This window comes from Hemitrygon akajei, chromosome 8, assembly GCF_048418815.1.
Source record: "Hemitrygon akajei chromosome 8, sHemAka1.3, whole genome shotgun sequence".
NCBI lineage: Eukaryota > Metazoa > Chordata > Chondrichthyes > Myliobatiformes > Dasyatidae > Hemitrygon > Hemitrygon akajei.
Window position 1 is genome coordinate 181210709 of NC_133131.1, and position 20417 is coordinate 181231125.

The following is a 20417-nucleotide window of genomic DNA, read 5'->3' on the forward strand; positions in this document are numbered from 1 at the left end:
AGCAATGTGATTGCAACAGAACTTAGACAAAGTGGAATAGGCTGATGGAATAGCCTGTTGGGAAATGTATGATAACGCATTTTGGTAAAAGCAACTATAGTGCAGACTATTAATAAAATGGGGAGAAGGTTCAAACATCAGAAGTGCAGAGGGACTCCCACAAGGTTAATTTACAGGTTGAGTCTGTGGTAAAGAAGGCAAATCCAATGTTGACATTTATTTCAAGGGGAATAGAATATAAAAGCAAGAAGGTAATGCTAAGGCTTTAGAAGAGACTAGTCAGGCCACACTTGGAGTAGTCAACAGTTTTGGGCCACATCTCTCAGAAAGTATGTGTTGTGATTGGAGAGAGTCCAGAAGAGATTCACAAAGATAATTCCAGGAAAGAAGGGGTTAACATATGCACGCTTGGCAGCTTTGGGCTGTATCATCCCCCAATCTCTGTACGTGGTCCGTATCATCCCCTAATCTCTGTACGTGGTCCGTATCATCCACCAATCTCCGTACGTGGTCCGTATCATCCCCCAATCTCTGTACGTGGGTCGTATCATCCCCCATTCTCTGCACGTGGTCTGTATCCCCAATCTCTGCACATGGTCCATATCATCCCCCCTCCAATCTCTTCATGTAGTCTGTATCTCTTCCCCCCACCCCCAAACTCTACACATGGTCCATATCATCCGCCAATGTCTACATGTGGTCCCCAATCTCTTAGAGGTCATAAATTGGGTACATGCACAGTCTTGTCTCCTAGCATTTAGAAATTATGAGCTAAAGTGCAGAGGTTTAAGGTGAAAGGGGAGAGATTAAATAGGAGACTGAGAAGCAACTGCTTTCATCAGTCTGAGACATTGATTATAAGAGTCAGGAATTCGTGTTGCGACTGTATAAACGTATGGTTAGATCTCCCTTGGAGTATTGTGTGCAGCGCTGGTCACCCCATTACAGGAAGAATGTGAGGGCTTTGGTGAGGGAGCAGAAGAGATTCATAGGATGCTGCCTAGTTTAAAGGGCATATGCTATTACAAAACATTGGACAAACTTGGGTTGTTTTCTCTGTAAACAGCAGAGGCTGAGGGAAGATCTGATAGACATTTAGAAAATTAGAGGAGACAAAGGTAGTCAAGTGGATATCTATTTCGCAGGATAGAAATGTTAAATACTAGAGGACATACCTTTAAGGTGAGAGGGGACAGTTTAGAGATGTGCAGAGTACTTTAGTACACAGAGTTGTGAGTGAACAGGCTGCCAGGGTTGGTGGTGGGAGACCATGGGGTACACTTCTGACACTTTCAGAACAAATCCTGATGAAGGGTCTCGATCCAAAATGTCAACTGTCCATTTCCTGCCTAACCCACTGAGTTCCTCCAGCGTTTGTGTATGACTTTGAAATGCAATATTGGCACCCCCTTATATCTCAACTGAGTTCTAGAATTGGGACGTCATGTCACAAACAGTACAAGATGCTTGTGAGACTACGCTTTGAGCAAATTCCAGTATCAGCACCCTCTTGTATCTCCACTGAGTACCAAAGTTAGGACGTCATAGCATAATGGTACAAGGTGTTATTGAGGCCATGCTTAGAGCAGCACACAAGAAATGCTGCAGGAACTCAACAGGTCAGGCAGCCTCTATGAAGGGAAATAGTTATTGTTTTAGGCTGAGACCCTTCATCAGGAGCATTGTGTCACCCCATTATCAAATGATGTGCCCATCTAGAAAAGGTGCAGAAAAATTATGTTACCAGGACTCAAGTGCTTGAGGTATTGGAGGGGCTAAATGGTCTGGGTCTGTTTTCTCAGGAGCAAAGGAGGCTGAGGGGTGATCTTATTCTAATCTGTAAATTAATTAATAAATAACAACATTTAACACATTTGGATGTGTTAAACACAATAGAAAATATGGGCCAAATGTGGGCAAAAAGGAATTCATGTAGACAACTTGGTTTGTATGCACATGCTGGGTCTGTATTGTATGACTGTGACTTTCCCCATCCCTGAGTCTCACACACAAAGTCTGTTGAACCCGCTTCCACTGTCCTTTCAGGCTGCATCCCCAGGCAGAACAAGATGCCACACAAATCCTGCACCACTTCTCATCCTGCTCCACCAACTCTCCTTCCCTTCCTTCACTCTGCCTGAGACTCCCTATTCTGCTCTTGTCCAACAAGCAGCCAGAGAAGACACAGTTTTAAAGTGCTTGGAAGTAGTACAGAAGAGATGTCAGAGATAAGTTTTTTTTAAAATGCAGAGTGGTGAGTACATGGAATGGGCTGCCGGCGACAGTGGTGGAGGTGGATACGATAGGGTTTTTTAAGAGGCTCCTGGATCTTAGTAAAATATAGGGAATTGGGTAACCCGAAGTAATTTCTAAGGTAAGTACATGTTCAGCACAGCACTGTGGGCCAAAGGGCCTGTATTGTGCTGTAGGTTTTCTGTGTTCTATGCTTCTCACCTCACCTTCTGTTACCAACTTGTTCACAGCACAACTCACCCCCTGCACAAAGATTTTCAATCACTGCATGCATCGTCCTTTTAAGAAGCCCCCATCCCCACTATGTTAACAGCCCTTTTAAGCAGGTCCTCACAAAGCATAGAGCACTTTTAAGCAGATCGCATTTGGTATATTTACCAAATAGGTTGATAGGTTATTGATTAATCAGGGACTCAAAGGTTATGGGGAGAAGGCAAGAGAATGGGGTTGAGAGGGATAATAAATTAGCCATGGTGGAATGGCAGAGCTGGCGAAGGGCCGAATGGCCTAATTCAGCTCTTAAGTATTCCCATGGTATACATAGTCCTTTTAAACCGGTCCCCATAATGTACATATTTTAAGCCAGTCTCCACAGTACATCACCCTTTTAAGCGGTCCCCACTGTACATACCCCTTTTAAGCCGGTCCCATTTGGTGATAGCACGACGGGTTGCCATGGAGACGGACAACACACTGCTTCAATTTCCTTTGTTAAATGCCGACTGTTTGTTTAAATCAGCTGATATTGGCTGCCGGTAGCCCTTCCCAGCTCGTCTCAGCACCCTGTACACACCCTCCGCCCTCCTTACCTGATCTCTGCCTCTGCTTCTTCCTCCAGTGCCAGACCACCAGCAGAGTGACAACATGTCCCACTACCACCAAAGAGGGCAAGATCCGGCCTGTCGAACCCTGAGGCATGGGAGGGGTGTGTCTGAGTTCCACAGCCCGGAGAGAACCAGACTAGAGCGGCGGATCACCGGCAGGAGGAGTGGCGACTGCAGAGGGACTACAGGCCCTGCCCAGTGTCTGCAATGCAGCAAAGTCACTCCCTCCCTCACTCCAAGTCCAGCGTCCACAGGCAATCCCCGCCACTAACCCACACACGAAAGCAGTAGATCCAGGATAACCCAGGACAGAGAGCACGGGAGAGACTGACTGACGACAGTCCCAAACCAAACACTGCACAATGTCAGCCTGAAGCCAGAGAGTGCGCTGTCGACTCAAACCATAGCACACGGTTAAAGGCAAACTCCCCACACCCTCCGCCCAGCTCGATCTCAATCTGTCTCTCGTTACCTATCGGTCTCTTTCTCCCTGCAATTGTCCCTACGTCTACTACAGACTCTCCCTCTTCCTCCCTTTCTCTCTCTCCCCACTACCCCCTCCTGTCCCGTCTCTCCCTCTCCTCTTCTGTCCTCTCACCCTGACCTCTCCTCCCTATCTCGCTCTTCCAACTCCCTTCCCTTTGGTCAACTTTCCTGCTGCTCTGTTTCACGGAGTTTATTGTCCTCTCTTTCTCTCACTCACACACAGATCATAACCTGTTTTCATTACAGGTGTCACCTTTTCAAAGTAACCTATTCTTCCAAACCAGCACAGACGCCAATAGTTCCCTGGCACCCAGCCAGAGGAGACCAGGAGGCGGCGACATGAGTATTTTAGGATAAGTTGCACTTTAGTTGCTGCCAGTAAATTCAAAACAGATGCCAACCCACTCCATTTAAAACGAGAAAAGTATAGTCATCGCATCAAGGTCATGGATACACCTACCAGGAATTAGCTTCATTCACCTCGACGCCTACAAGCCACAGATGAGGAGGCAGTAGGAAGGGACGAGGGAGGCAAAGAGCTGGAGAAAGAGAGAGGGGTACACACACCCGCCCCCAGCTGCGGCTCGAATACAGGACAGAAGACCACAGACAAGAGCTGTGTTGTCCCCTGTGAGGGGCAGTGGTTATAAATACCCTCTGATTAAAGTCTGTGCACATGAGAGCACTGCTCAAGGACTTGGCAACACACTGACACTGAATCCGGCTGGAGTGAGCAAACAAGACACACTAAACCTCAAACACCAACTGCTCACACTCAGCCACACAATTTGCTCACACTTACCCCGACACACCAATACCCTCACATTCACCCTGAAAAGGTGACTCCCTCACACTCACACTGACACACAGATACCCTCACACTCACCCACCCACACAGTGACCCATTACACTCACCCCAACACACCGATACCCTCACATTCACCCCGAAAAGGTGACCCCTCACACTCACCCCGACACATAGATATCCTCACTCACCCCGACACATAGATATCCTCACTCACCCAACACAGTAACCCCTCACTCTCACCGTGACAGTGACCACTCACACTCACCCAGCCACACAGTGACTCATCACATCCACCACAACACACCGATACCCTCACACTCACCCTGACACAGTGACCACTCACACTCACCTTGACACACCGATACTTCACCGACACACTGATACATTCCTGAACTGCTCAGGCTCTTTAGCCCATTATAAGTGTGTGATAACCATTAAACTAAATCTCCTCTGCCCATACATGATCCACATTCTCTACACAAGATATCATTGTACTATCTGTTCAGAACATTCCAGGCACCCACCACTCACTGAGTAAAAAGACTTGTTTCGAACCTCTCCTTTGAAATTAACCCCTCTGACACAAGGCGTTGATGGTTTGTAGGATCAGTACAGCAATGTCAGGCCGATTGGCCTTACAACAGTTGTGGGAAATGACTCACATCATATACTCTGTGCTTGATTAGGCAAAGCCCCTTGCTGCGTATGATTACACAGACACCTGTCTGTATACAGTTACACAGAACCTTCTCTGCATAGAAATACATGGACCCCTGTCTGTACAGTTATGTGGACCCTCTCTGTGCATGACTACATGGATCCCAATTTGCGCATGACCTTACAGGTCACACTCAGTGCACAACTCACATTTTCAACTCTATGTATGGTTAAGCAAGCCCTTGTCTGCATGAGGATATGTGGGCTATATTCTGTGTATGGCTGCACAGACAGCAGTCTGGACATGACTACACACTTCCCCCGCTGTGTACGATTCACATCTTCCACTCTGCGTACGGTTGTATGGGCCCAGATATGTCTATGACTTACATCTCCTACTCTGAGTACGTTATGTGGACCCTTGTCTGCGCACGATTACATGTGTCCCCGACTGCCAACGACTTACATGCCCTACTCTGAGTATGGTCACATGGAACCCTCTCTGCATGCAAACACGTCACACAGTCACCTCTCATTTGATTTTACATTCCTCATGAGCACTGAAGAACTGTCGCAGGCTGTGATTATAGAGCACTACGGCACAGTGAAGTCTAGTGAAGAGCGATCGTCGAGACACATTTGGAAATGCTGGGCTGTGTAAAATCTTGCTTGGTCCCACACAATATTAGAGTGTAGTTCTGGGGAGTACAGGGTGGCTGGTATCTCTCTGCACTCTCTCCAAGACGTGCAAACCTTCCCCCAAAGTGAGTCAGCACAACTGCATACAGAATCAAGAGAAAATCTGCAGTTGCTGGAAATCCAAGCAACACACACAAAGTGCTGGAGGAACTCAGCAGGTAAGGCAGCAGGCCTCGCCGCCTGGCCTGCTGAATTCCTCTAGCATTTTGTGTGTACAGCTGTATACAGGCCTCTTACTGAGGCTGATCCTATGGTTTATAAAGTTCTCCATATAGAGACATTCGAGAGGGTTTAGATAGGTACATGGATGTACAGAGGCATATGGACGTTGTGTAGGCAGAAGGGATTAGTCTAGGTAGGTCCTCTGGAACCTTGTGTGTCTCCTTCTGCACCTCCTGACCTGTCCTGCCCCTGAGTGAACACTGCATATTCCCCCAGCCCTGTTCCTGTGTCATCTCTCCTCAGTCTCCCTACAACACTTCCCCGTTCCTCAATGTCAAACAGCCACCTGTTCACCCAGTTTTTATTTTATTAAGTTTCCGGATCTGGGCATCACTGGTAACACCCAAGGTTTCTACTCTGGTTGGCTGGGTGTCTCACCCAATGACTCCATGGGAGGGTGTGACGTGACAGACTGGATCTCCACCCCAATGGCACAGTCAGCAGGAACTCTCTGAATGGTCTTTCTGCCCTTTGTACTTCAACATTCAAAATAAATTTATTATCAAAGTACGTATATATCACCATATACAACTCTGAGATTCATTTTGATGCAGGCAATCACAGTAGAACAAAGATTCAACAGAATCAATGAAAAACAATCAATGTACTAAAGATAAACTGCAAATTCAAAATAAATAAATCATCATTATTACAGACTGACCATCCTTATTATTAGATAAAACCCCTATAAATGCCCTGAAAGCAAACGTGTCCACCCTCTGGTGCACAGACAGGCTCAGCTTCCTGTCAGTGTCCAGACTGAGGCCAGCTAGGGACCACCAGCATTTGAAGACCCTCTCCAAAACAGGAAGAGGCACTAGACACCAATTACTGTCCTCATATACATGCACATTGATATGCACACTACCATGATACATGTACACACAGACTGAAAAGCCCACCAATCAGACTGTGTATGTAGTCAGCAGGTTCGCAATTCCATCCCCCAACACCCGGAACACAGACACGTACATACACACACACACACATACAAAAGCCCTGTAATCACCTTCTTAGCTAACTCCACGCTCTGGCCACCCCTCACTAACCAAACCACCACCAGCTCATAGCTCGGAGCAGGGTTCCACATATGGTACTTGGGGGGTGGGGAACAGAACGTGTGAAAGGGAATCAAGGAAAAGAAATGGAGGTTAGAGATCAGTAGAAGGGAGAGAAAGAGTGGGGAGAAAGAAGAGGAGGGGAAAGTCGGGAGGGGGAGGTGGACAGGGTTGAGGGAGAGGGGAAATGGGGAGGAGGGAGAGAGAGAGCGGAGGGGAGAGAGAGAGGGGAGGGGAGAGAGGGGAGGGGAGAATGGAGAGGTAGGTGAGCACATCACATGCACAGAGGGGGTGTGGCAACATGCAATCAGGGTCAGTGCTAACCTGGCAGAGTCCTGTCGAGCCTTGGCCCCTGCGGGGACCCTTTCTCTCTCAGCTGGTTGAGTGGCCGGTACTCCTGGTTGTCATGCCGGCCAAGGGAGGAGGAGGAGGAGGAGGGAGTTGACTGAGTGGGGGAGGGAGCAGGCCGGGTGAGGCTGATACGGGATGCAGGCTGGTGCGAGAGCTGAGGTCCTGGCATGCGGCCTCGGAGTCTGGCCCTGGGTATGGGCTGCAGTGGGACTGGAATGACATGAGGTGGGAGGTGGAGGTATTGCTGTAGGAAGACCAAGCCCTCCTCAGTCAGGTACCAGTAGTGATGCCTCCAGGTGAAGGTCTCGCGGACCAGGCCACGGGAACGCAGGGAGCCCAGTGCACGTAGCACCTGCAGGTTGGAGACACCGTGCACCTCGGGGTGCTGAGAGCGAGGGCAGCGGGTGTCCTGGGCCACCAACACTCCGTCCCTCAGTAGCACCTCATAGATAGCCCTCAGCTGGGGCAAGGGCATCAACATGCCTGCAACCATGGTGTGGGGCAAGCTGTGGATCAGCCAGGGTCAGGAGGGGGAGAGTCAGCAAAGGGTCAGGGTCAGTGGAGAGCTCAGGGGAATCAGCCTCGCAGTGGGACTGGACAGCAGACACCCTGGGGTCTGTTTAGTTCACGCCGGCTGGCTGAGGCAGTGAATGGGCAGGAGGGAGAGCAGGAAAGCAGCCACACACTGACAGCTCAGTTCTGTGTCTGGAGGTTGGCCAGGCGGTGAATCAGGATCTGAGGGAATGTCGTCACAGAGACAGAGACAAGCCCAGCAGTGGGAGCACGAGGTTGGCCAGGAGCCAAAGTCACTGCTGGCTGTGTGGGAGGGAGTGATGTGTCCTCAGGCCTGTCAGCTGGGACACCACCCTTTCCCCAGATGCATCCCCGATACACTACACTACCCCCCTCCCCCACTGACACACACACACACACATACCCCAACCTGCACTCACCACTCGCTCAAAGACATACAAACATATCCCAGATTCCCTCCGAGCCCACAGGACAAACAGCACCTATAAAAGGCGGTGTGCACGGGAGGAGCATGCTCTGCTCCTGATTTAACACTGGTATTTCAAAGTCCAGAATAATCCTGTCATTGTGGGAATTGTAACTCGAACCAGAGCCTCCCTGGGTAAGGCTCCCAACACACCCCAACATAATCCCACTGACATCCCCCCCACACAGACAACACTGTACTCCCACAACATCCAACAGCACCCAATCAAACCCACTCCACCACACCCTACAAAACACTACTCCCACAACACTCTACACACTCCACCCACCCAGGTCACTGTCATCATCAGTGACCCAGTGCCAAGCAGGTCTGTGAGAGGTGGACAGGGGCTCAGTGACCCTCAAGGGACAGGGTGAGGGGGGGGGGCGAAGTTCCGGAGGAGTGGGCACAGGGAGGGAGAGGAACAGCAGCAGAATAACCCTTAATTAGGAGACAGTTCACTCACTCCTTCTCCACATTAGCCCAGACAACCAGGCTGAAGAAAGCCCGGGTCCCACTACTGCTGACAACCCACCAAACCCCTAACCCTCCTGAACATCTAAACCCTTCAATTATTGTCACTTCAAACAGGCTGCACTGTGACACTCTGCACCATGCTCCATCACATGCCTAGCACCGCATTTATTGTATCAAAGGTCCTTTGGCCCAACTATTCAATGCCGACCAACATTCTCATCTAACCTAGTCCCATTCCATAAGACATGGAAGCAGAATCTGGCCATTTGGCCCATCAAGTCTGCTACACAATTCAATCATGGCTGATCCTTTTTCCCCTCCTCAGCCCCACTCCCCAGCCTTCTCCCCATAACCTTTGAGGCCGTGTCCAATCAACGATCTATCAAGCTCTGCCTTAAATACACCCAACAACCTAGTCTCCACAGCTGCCTATGGTAATAAATTCCACAAATTCACCACCCTCTGGCTAAACAAATTTCTCTGCATCTCTGTTTTAAATGGATGCCCCTCTATCATAAGGCTGTGCCCTCTTGTCCTAGACTCTCCCACCAAGGGAAAAATCCTTTCCACATCTACTCTGTCTAGACCTTTCAACATTCAAAAGGTTTCAATGTGATCCCCCTCATCCTTCTGAATTCCAGCGAGTACAGACCCAGAGCTATCAAACGTACCTCCTCGTACGATAACCCTTTCATTCTCGAAACCATCCTTGTGAACTTCCTCTGAATACTCTTCAGTGTCAGCACATCTTTTCTTAGATGAAAATTGTTCACAATAATCAAGGTGAGGCTTCACCAGTGCCTTAAAAAGCCTCAGCATCACATCCTTGCCCTTGTATTCCAGATCTCTTAAAATGATTGCTAACATTGCATTTGCCTTCCTCACCACCAACTCAACCTGCAAATTAACCTTCCGGGTGTTCTGCACAAGGACTCCCAAGTCTCCTTGTATCTCAGATTTTTAAATTTTCTGCCCATTTAGAAATTAGTTTGCACATTTATTTCTACTACAGAAGTGCATGACCATATTGTATTTCAACATTGTATTTCATTTGCCATTCTCTTGCCCATTCTCCTAATCTGACTAAGACCTTCTACAGCCTACCTGTTTCCTCAACACTATCTGCCCCTCTACCAATCTTCGTATCATCTGCAAACTTGGCAACAAAACCATCTATTCCATCATCTAAATCATTGATATACAGCATAAAAAGAAGCGGTCCCAACACTGACCCTTGTGGAACTCCACTAGTCACTAGCGGCCAACCAGAAAGGGATCCTTTTATTCCCACTCGCTGCCTCCTACCAATCAGCCAATGCTCTAACCATGCCAGTAACTTTCCTGTAATGCCATTGGCTCTTAAACTGGTAAGCAGTCTCATGTGTGGCACCTTGTCAAAGGCCTTCCCATCTGACCTACACCCATTCCCACCCAACCTCGTCCCATTCCCATCTAAAGCAACACACACAAAATGCTGGAGGAACTCAGTAGGTCAGGCAGCATCTATAGAAAAGAGTAAACAGTCAACGTTTTGGGTCGAGCACCTTCTTTAGGACCTTTTCCATTCCCATTCAACCTAGTCTTATTTGCTTGTGTTTAGCCCATATCATAAGACCGTAAGACACAGGAGCAGAATTAAGACACTCAGCCTATCAAGTGTCCTCCGCCATTCCATCATGGCTGATTTATTATCCCTGTCTGCCCCATTCTGCTGCCTTCTCCCCATAACCTTTAAGAACCTATCAACCTCCACTTTAAATATACCCAATGATTTGGCCTCCACAGCTGGCTGTGGTAATGAATTCCACAGATTCACTACCCTCTGGCTGAAGAAATTCCTCATGTTTGTTCTAAATGGATGTACCTTTTTTCTGAGACTCTGCCCAGTGGTTCTAGGCTCATCAACTATAGGAAACATTCTCTTCACATCCACTCTATCTATGCCTTTCAACATTAGATAGGTATCAATGAGATTCCCCCCTCATTCTTCTAAACTCCAATGAGTAAAAGGCCAGAGCCATCAAACACTCCTCATACACTCATTACACTTTCAGTCCTGGAATCACTCTCGTGAACCTCCTCAATGACCGCAACATCTTTACATAGATAAGGGGCCCAAAACTGTTTATGAAACTGCCTTATAAAGCCTCAGCATTACATTCTTGCTCTTACATTTTAGTCCTGTCAAACTGAATGCTAACATTGCATTTGCCTTCCTCACCACCAACTCAACCTGCAAATTAACCTTTTGGGAATCCTGCAAAAGGACTCCCAAGTCCATCTACACCTCTGATTTTTTAATTTTCTCCCCATTTAGTAAAATAGTCTACATTTTTATTCCTTCTACCGAAGTGCGTGACCATATACTTCCCCACACTGTATTCCACCTGCCATTTCTTTGCCCATTCTCACAATCTGTCTAAGTCCTTCTGCAGACTCCCTTCTTCCTCAACACCACCTGCCGCTACACCTATCTTCATATTATCCTCAAACTTGCCATCAATTCTGTCAACTAGGTCACTGACATATAACATAAAAAGAATCCTTCCCAACATCTCTAGTCACCAGCAGTCAACCAGAAAAGGCTCCCTTTAATCCCACTCTTTGCTTCCTGCCAGCCAATCTTCTATCCATGCTAATATCTTCCATGTGTTACCATAGGCTCTTATCTTGTTAAGTAGCCTCATGTGTGGCACCTTGTCAAAGGCCTTCTGAAAGTCCAATTATACAACATCCACCGATTCTCCTCTGTCTATCCTGCTTGTTGTTTCTTCAAAGAAATCAAACAGATTCGTCAGGCAAGAAACTATTGTTGAGGAAACCATGCTGACTTTGACCTATTTTACTATGTGCCTCCAAGTACCACTGAACCACATCCTTAACAATCAACTCAAACATCTTTCCAGCACCTGAGGTCAGACTAACTGCTCTATAATTTCCTTTCTTCTTCATCTCTCCCTTCTTAACATGTGGAGTGACACTTACAATTTTCCAATCTGCTGGAACCATTCCAGAATCTATTGATTCTTGAAAGGTCGTTACAAATGCGCCCACAAACTTTTCAGCCACCACTTTCAGAACATTGGGGTGTACACCATCTGGTTGAGGTGAATTATCTACCTTTTGATCTTTCAGCTTCCCAAGCACCTTCTCCTTAGTAATAGTAATGACACTCACTTTTGCCCACTGACACATTCACATTTCTGTCATACCTCTAGTGTCTACCACAGTGAAGACTGGTGCAAAACATTAATTAACTTCATCTACCATTTCTTTGTCCCCCAGTTATCTACTCTCAATCATCCCCTCAAAACTAAATAAGCTTGAAGACCTTGACCTCAATACCTCCTTGTGCAGTTTGATCCTCAACTTCCTCAACAACAACCTCTTACTGAATGTCAGCAAGACCAAGGAGCTGATTACTGACTTATAACCATATAACAATTACAGCACGGAAACAGGCCATCTCGGCCCTTCTAGTCTGTGCTGAATGTTTACTCTCACCTAGTCCCACCGACCTGCACTCAGCCCATAACCCTCCATTCCTTTCCTGTCCATATACCTATACAATTTTTTTTTAAATGACAATATTGAACCTGCTTCTACCACTTCTACTGGAAGCTCGTTCCACACAGCTACCACTCTCTAAGTAAAGAAATTCCCCCTCGTGTTACCCCTAAATTTTTGCCCCCTAACTTTCAACTCATGTCCTCTTGTTTGAATCTCCCCTACTCTCAATGGAAAAAGCCTGTCCACATCAACTCTATCTATCCCCCCCACAATTTTATATACCTCTTATCAAGTCTCCCCTCAACCTTCTACGCTCCAAAGAATAAAGAACTAACTTGTTCAACCTTTCTCTGTAAATCAGGTGCTGAAACCCACGTAACGTTCGAGTAAATCTCCTCTGTACTCTCTCTAATTTGTTGACATCTTTCCTATAATTCGGTGACCAGAACTGTACACAATACTCCAAATTTGGCCTTACCAATGCCTTGTACAATTTTAACATTACATCCCAACTCCTATACTTAATGCTCTGATTTATAAAGGCCAGCATACCAAAAGCTTTCTTCACCACCCTATCCACATGAGATTCCACCTTCGGGGAACTATGCATCATTATTCCTAGATCACTCTGTTCTACTGCATTCCACAATGCCCTACCATTTACCATGTATGTCCTATTTTGATTAGTCCGACCAAAATGTAGCACCTCACACTTACCAGCATTAAACTCCATCTGCCATCTTTCAGCCCACTCTTCTAACTGGCCTAAATCTCTCTGCAAGCTTTGAAAACCTACCTCATTATTCACAACGCCACCAATCTTAGTATCATCTGCATACTTACTAATCCAATTTACTACCCCATCATCCAGATCATTAACGTATATGACAAATAACATTGGACCCAGTACAGATCCCTAAGGCACACCACTAGTCACCGGTCTCCAACCTGACGAACAGTTATCCACCACTACTCTCTGGCATCTCCCATCCAGCCACTGTTGAATCCATTTGAATCCATTTTACTACTTTATGGGGAGGAAACCATTGACCCATGAGCCAGTCCCAGTTGGGAAATCAGAGGTGGAGAGGGTCAGCAACTTTAAATTCCCTGCTCTTATCATTTCAGAGGACCTATGCTGGGCCTGGCATGCAAGTGCAATTATGAAGAAAGCATGGTAGCACCGCTACTTCCATAGAAGTTTGCGAAGATTCGCATGGCATCTAAAACTTTGATGAACGTCTTGGTGTGTGGTGGAGAGTACATTGATTGACTGTATCACAGCCTTGTATGGAAACATCAATGCCCTTCATTGGAAAATCCAACAAAAATGTAGTGGATACAGCCCAATCAATCATGGGTAGAACCCTCCCTACCATTGAGCACATCTACATAGAGCGCTGCTGCAGGAAAATAGCATCCATCATCAGGAACCCCCACCACCCAGGCCATGCTCTCTTATCGCTGCTACCATCAATAAGAAGGTAGAGGACTCACATCACCAGGGTTTACGGGATGGGAGAGGAGGAAGGGAGGAAGTGGGGTGGGAGAGAGAGTAATAGGATAGGAGAGGGGGAAATGGGATAGGAGGGGGGAAGGGAGGAGATGGGGGATAGGGATAAACAGGGAGGGAGAGGGGGGAGGGAAGATATGGGGTGGGAGAGGAGAAGGTAAGAGATGGGGTGAGAGAGAGAGTAATAGGATGGGAGAGGGGGATGGGAGGAGTTGGGGGATAGGGACAAACAGGGATGGGGAGGGGGAAGGGAAGAGATGGTGTGGGAGAGGGAAAAGACCATAAGACATAGGAACAGAATTAGGCCATTCACACCATTGCGTCTGCTCCCCCATTTCATCATGGCTGTTCCCAGATCCCATACAACCCCATACACCCGCCCTCTCACCATAAGATATAGGAGCAGAAGTAAGCCATTTGGCCCATTGAGTCTACTCCACCATTCCATCATGGGCTGATCCAAGTCTTCCACTCATCCCCACTCCCCTGCCTTCACCCCATACCCTTTGATGCCCTGGCTAATCAAGAACCTATCTATCTCTGCCTTAAATGCACCCAATGACTTGGCCTCCACAGCCGCTCGCGGCAACAAATTCCACAAATTTACCACCCTCTGACTAAAGTAATTTCTCCGTATCTCAGTTCTAAATGGACGTCCTTCAATCCTGAAGTTGTGCCCACTTGTCCTAGAATCCCCTACCATGGGAAATAACATTTGCCATATCTAAGCTGTTTAAGCCTTTTAACATTCAGAATGTTTCTGTGAGATCCCCCCTCATTCTCCTGAACTCCAGGGAATACAACCCAAGAGCTGCCAGACGTCCCTCATACGGTAACCCTTTCATTCCTGGAATCATTCTTGTGAATCTTCTCTGAACCCTCTCCAATGTCAGTATATCCTTTCTAAAATAAGGAGGCCAAAACTGCACACAATACTCCAAGTGTGTTCTCACAAGTGCCTTATAGTGCTGCAACATCACATCCCTGCTCTTATAATCTATACCTCTAGAAATGAATGCCAACATTGCATTTGCCTTCTTCATCATCGACTCAACCTGGAGGTTAACCTTTAAGGTATCCTGCACAAGGACACCCAAGTCCCTTTGTATATCTGCATTTTGAATTCTCTCCCCATCTAAAATAATAGTCTGCCCATTTATTTCTTTCACCAAAGTGCATGACCACACACTTTCCAACATTGTATTTCAGTTGCCACTTCTTTGCCCATTCCCCTAAACTATCTAAGTCTCTCTTCAGGCCCTATGTTTCCTCAACACTACCCGCTCATCCACCTATCTTTGTATCATTGGTATATTTAGCCACAAATCCTTTAATACTGTGGTCCAAATCATTGACATACATCGTAAAAAGCAGCGGTCCCAACACCAGCCCCTGAGGAACTTCACTGGTAACCAGCAGCCAGCCAGATTAGGATCCCTTTATTTCCACTCTCTGTTTTCTGCCGACCAGCCAATGTTCCACCCATGCTACTAACTTTCCTGTAATTCCATGGGCTCTTATCTTGCTAAGCAGCCTCATGTGTGGCACCTTGTCAAAGGCCTTCTGAAAATCCAAGTACACCATGTCTACTGCATCTCCTTTGTCTACACTGCCACTAATTTCCTCAAATAATTTCAGTAGGTTTGTCAGGCAGGATTTTCCTTTCAAGAAACCATGCTGGCTTTGGCCTATCTTGTCATGTGCCTCCAGGCACTCCATAATCTCATCCCTAATAATCGATTCCAACAACTTCCCAAGGACTAATGTCAGGCTAACAGGTGTATAGCTTCCTTTCTGCTGTTTCCCACCCTTCTTAAATAGTGGAGTAACATTTGCAATTTTCCAGTCATCCAGCACAATGCCAGAATCTATCGCTTCAGCATTATCTTCGTTTTTATATTCTATGCCCCTTGAAATAAATTCCAACATTGCCTTCTTGACCAAAGATTCAACCTGTGAATTAACCTGCTGGGAGTCTTGCACGAAGACTCCGAAGTCCCTTTGCACCTCTGATGTTTGTATTTCCTCCCCATTTAGATAATAGTCCCACTATTGTTCCTTTTAGCAAAATCCATTATCATACATTTCCCAACACCGTATTCCATCTGCCACTTTATTGCCCATTCTTTCAATTTGTCTAAGTCCTCCTGCAGTCACATTGCTTCTTCAGCACTACCTACACCCCCACCTATCTTTGTATTATCCGCAAACTTTGCCACAAAGCCATCAATTTCATTATCTAAATCATTGACAAGCAGCGATTCCAATACTGACTGCTGAGAAATACCATAACCACCCAGAAAAGGCCTTTATTCCATAAGATAAGACACATGAGCAGAATTAGACCAATAGCCCGTTGAGTCATCTCCTCCATTCCATCATGGCTGATCCATTTTTCCCCTTCTCAGCCCCACTCGCCGGCCTTCTCCCCGTAACCTTTGATGGCACAATAATTCAATCAACAATTTATAAATCTCCACCTTAAACGCTCCCAGCCACCTGGCCTTCACAGCTGCATGTGGTAGCAAAACCCACAACTTCACCACCCTCTGGCTTAAGAAATTTCTCCACATCTCTGTTTTAAATGGACATCCTTCTATCCTGAGGCTGTGCTCTCTTGTCCCAGACTCCCCCACCATGGGAAGAGTCCTTTCCACATCTACTCTGTTTAGGCCTTTCAACATTCAAAAGGTTTCAATGAGATCCACCTTCATCCTTCTAAATTCCAGCGAGTACAGACACAGAGCTGTCAATCATTCCAGGTATGACAACACTCTCATTCCCAGAACCATCCTTGTGAACCACCTCTGGACCCTCTCCAATGCCAGCACATCTTTTCTCAGATGAGGAGCCCAAAACAGTTCACAATACTCGAGGTAAGGCCTCAGCATTGCATCCCTGCTCTTCTATTCAAGAACTCTTGAAATGAATGCTAACATTGTACTTGTCTTCCTTACCACTAACTCAATCTGCAAGTTAAACTTTAGGGTGTTCTGCAGAAGTCCCTTTGCATCTCAGATGTTTGGATTATCTCCTCATTTAGAAAATAGTCTGCACATTTATTTCTACTACCAAAGTGCATGACCATGCATTTTCCAACATTGTATTTCATTTGCCACTTTCTTGCCCATTCTGCTAATCTGTCTATGTCCTTCTGCATCCTACCTGTTTCCTCAACACTACCTGCCCCTCCACCAATCTTTATATCATTTGCTAACTTGGCAACAAACCCACTTATTCCAAGTCAAATCAAGTCACTTTTATTGTCATTTTGACCATAACTGCTGGTACAGTACATAGTAAAAATGAGACAACGTTTTTCAGGACCATGGTGTTACATGACACAGTACAAAAACTAGACTGAACTAAGTAAAAAAAAAACACAGAGAAAGCTACACTAAACTACAGACCTACACAGGACCGCATAAAGTGCACAAAAATCTAAATCATTGATATACAACATTAAAAGAAGCAGTCCCAACACCGACCCCAGCGGAACACCACTAATCACTGGCAGCCAATCAGAAAAGGATCCTTTTACTCCCACTCACTGCCTCCTACCAATTAGCCAATACTCTAACCATACCAGAAAATTTCCTGTGATGCAATGGGCTCTGCACCCAGTAAGCAGTCTCGTGTGGCACATCCACTGCATCCCCCTTTATCTATCATACGTGTAATCTCCTCAAAGAATTCCAATAGGTTTTTCAGGCAAGTTTTCCCTTAAGGAAACCATGCTAATTTTGCCTTACCTTGTCCTGTGTCACCAATTACTCCAAAGGATGATTTGGCAGATAAATGCATGGATGAGAAGCTACCGCAGGGGGCAGGGCTTCAGGTTCTTGGATCATTCAAATCTCTTTTGGGGAAGGTATCATCTGTCCAAAAGTGACGGGTTGCACCTGAACCTATGGGGGACCAATATTCTTGTGGGCAGGTTTGTTAGAGCTGTTGGGGAGGGTTTAAACTAACATGGCAGGGGAGTGGAACTGGAGTGAAGGGACTCATGATAGCACAGATGGTAAAAAAGTAAAGATATTGTGCAGTCTGACTGTCAGGAAGGACAGGCAATTGATGGGACTTAAGTTGCAGCTAATAGGCTGAGTATCAAAACATTAGGGATGCAGAATCATAAAGGATAGCAAATACGGTACTCAAGGTGTTGTATCTAAGTGCACATAGTATAAGAAATAAGGTGGATGATTTTGTTGCATTACAGATTGCCAAGTATGATGTTGAAGCCATCACTGAAGAGTGGCTGAAGGATGGTTGTAGTTGGGAGGTGAAGGTCCAATGTTACACGTTGTATCAGAGGGATAGGAAGGTAGGCAGTGGGGATGGTGTGGCTCCACTGGTAAAGAATGGCATCATATCAGTAGAAAAATGTGACATAGGATCGGAAGATGTTGAATCCTTGTGGGTTGAATGAAGAAACTGCAAGGGTAAAAGGACCCTGATGGCAGTTATATACGTACGGGCCTCCCAACAGTGGCTGGGAGGTGGACCACAGATTACAACAGGAAATAAAAAAGGCGAGTCAAAAGAGCAATGTTATGGTAGTCATGGGAGATTTTAACATGCAGATCGACTGGGAAAATCAGATTGGTAATGGATCTCAAGAGAGTGAGTTTGTTGAATTCCCAAGAGATAGCTTTTGAGAGGAATTTGTCATTGAGCTTATGGAATCAGCTATACTGGTTTGGATGTTATGTAATGAACTGGAGGTGATTAGGAAGTTTAAGGTAAAAGAAACCTAAGGATCCAGTGATCACAATATGATTAAGTTCAATTTGAAATTTGATAGGGAGAAAGTAAAGTCTGATGTAGCAGTATTTCGGTGGAGTAAGGAAAATTACAGTGGTATGAGAGAGAAGTTGGTCAGAGTAAATCGGAGGGAGCTGCCTGCAGGGTTGACAGCAGAGCAGCAATGGCACGTGTTGCTGGGAAAAATGAAGAAGGTGCAGGATACATGTATTCCAAAAATGAAGAAATGGTAAAACAGTACAACCATGGCTAACAAGAGGAGTCATAGCTGTTGTAAAAGCAAAGGAAAGGGCATACAACAAAGCAAAAATTAGTGGGAAGATTGAGGATTGTGAAGTCTCTATTTCCTGAGGAGACTGAGGTCCTTTAACATCTGCCGGACAATGCTGAGGATATTCTATGAGGTTGTGGTGGCCAGTGCTATCATGTTTGCTGTTGTGTGCTGGGGCAGCAGTCTGAGGGTAGCAGACACCAACCGAATCAACAAAATCATTTGTAAGGCCAGTGATGTTGTGGGGATGGAACTGGACTCTCTGATGGTGGTGTCTGAAAAGAGGATGCTGTCCAAGTTGCATGCCATCTTAGACAATGACTCCCATCCACTCTATAATGTACTGGTTAGGCACAGGAGTACATTCAGCCAGAGACTCATTCCACCAAGATGTAACACTGAGCGTCATAGGAAGTCATTCCTACCTGTGGCCATCAAACTTTACAACTCCTCCCTAGGAGTGTCAGACACCCTGAGCCAATGGGCTGGTTCTGGACTTATTTCCACTTGGCAAGATTAACTTATTATTATTTAATTATTTATGGTTTTATATTGCTATATTTCTACACTATTCTTGGTTGGTGCGGCTGTAACAAAACCCAATTTCCCTCGGGATCAATAAAGTATGTCTGTCTGTCTGTTTTAAAAAAAAACCTACAGAGAGCAACTAAAAGAATTATTAGAAGGGAAAGGATGAAATATGAAAGCAAGCTGGCAAATAATGACTTTTTTCAAGTACGTTAAAAATAAGAGAGAAATGAGAGTGGATATAAGACCACTAGAAAATTAGGCAAGAGAAATAATAACGTGGAAACAAAGAGATGGCAGATGAACAAAATAAGTACTTTGCATCAGTCTTCATTGTGGAAGACACTAGCAGAATGCCTGATGTTGAAGGGTGTGAAGGAAGAGAAGTGGGTGCAGTTACTATTACAAGAGAGAAGGCGCACAAAGACCTACAGGTACACAAGTCACCCAGACCAGATGAACTGCATCCTAGGTTTCTGAAAAAAGTAGCGTTGAAGATTGTGGTGGCATTAGAAATGATCATTCAGAAATCATTGAACTCTGGCATAGTTTCCTTCTGGGAAAATCCTGCCTGACGAACCTGGGATGGGAGAGTAATAAATGGGTGGGAGGGTAGTAAACAGGGTTGGAAAGGAGGAAATGGAGTGGGAGAAGGGAGGAAATGGAGTAGGAGAAAGGAGGAAATGGAGTGGGAGAGGGGTGAAAGGGGTGGGAGGGGGAAAAGGGAGAGAGGGTGGAAACAGAGAGGGAGGGAGGAACATGGAGAGAGAGAGGAGAAATGGGGTGGGGGAAGGGAGAAAGTGGGTTGGAGAGGGGGAAGGGGGATGGGAGAGGGGAAATGGTGTGCAACAGGGGAAAGGAGGAAATGTGGTGGGAGTGCAGGAAATGGGGTGAGAGAGTGGTAAATGGGGTGGGAGTCTGGTAAGTGGGGTGGGAGTAGGGGGAAAGCTGTCAGAAAGGGGGTAATAGGGTAATGGAATAAATTGGGTGAGAGGA

At 46.1% G+C, this 20417-nt stretch overlaps 1 protein-coding gene across 10 annotated transcripts in view; it reads right to left on the reverse strand.

The window, feature by feature from the left end:
* The window catches only part of LOC140732488 (plectin-like), a 384936-nt gene that overhangs the window by 264594 nt on the left and 99925 nt on the right, over positions 1–20417 (reverse strand). For 3 of the 10 annotated variants that reach the window (XM_073055235.1, XM_073055234.1, XM_073055233.1), the window contains exon 1: positions 7332–7866. The exons of 5 other annotated variants lie outside the window; for them this stretch is intronic. In XM_073055235.1, the coding sequence (XP_072911336.1) occupies positions 7332–7851 (520 nt within the window). In that variant the 5' untranslated portion in view covers positions 7852–7866. Of the gene's footprint in view, positions 1–3062; positions 3343–7331; positions 7867–20417 lie in introns of those variants that run through there. 2 more of the 10 variants (XM_073055239.1, XM_073055236.1) reach the window with 1 other exon arrangement.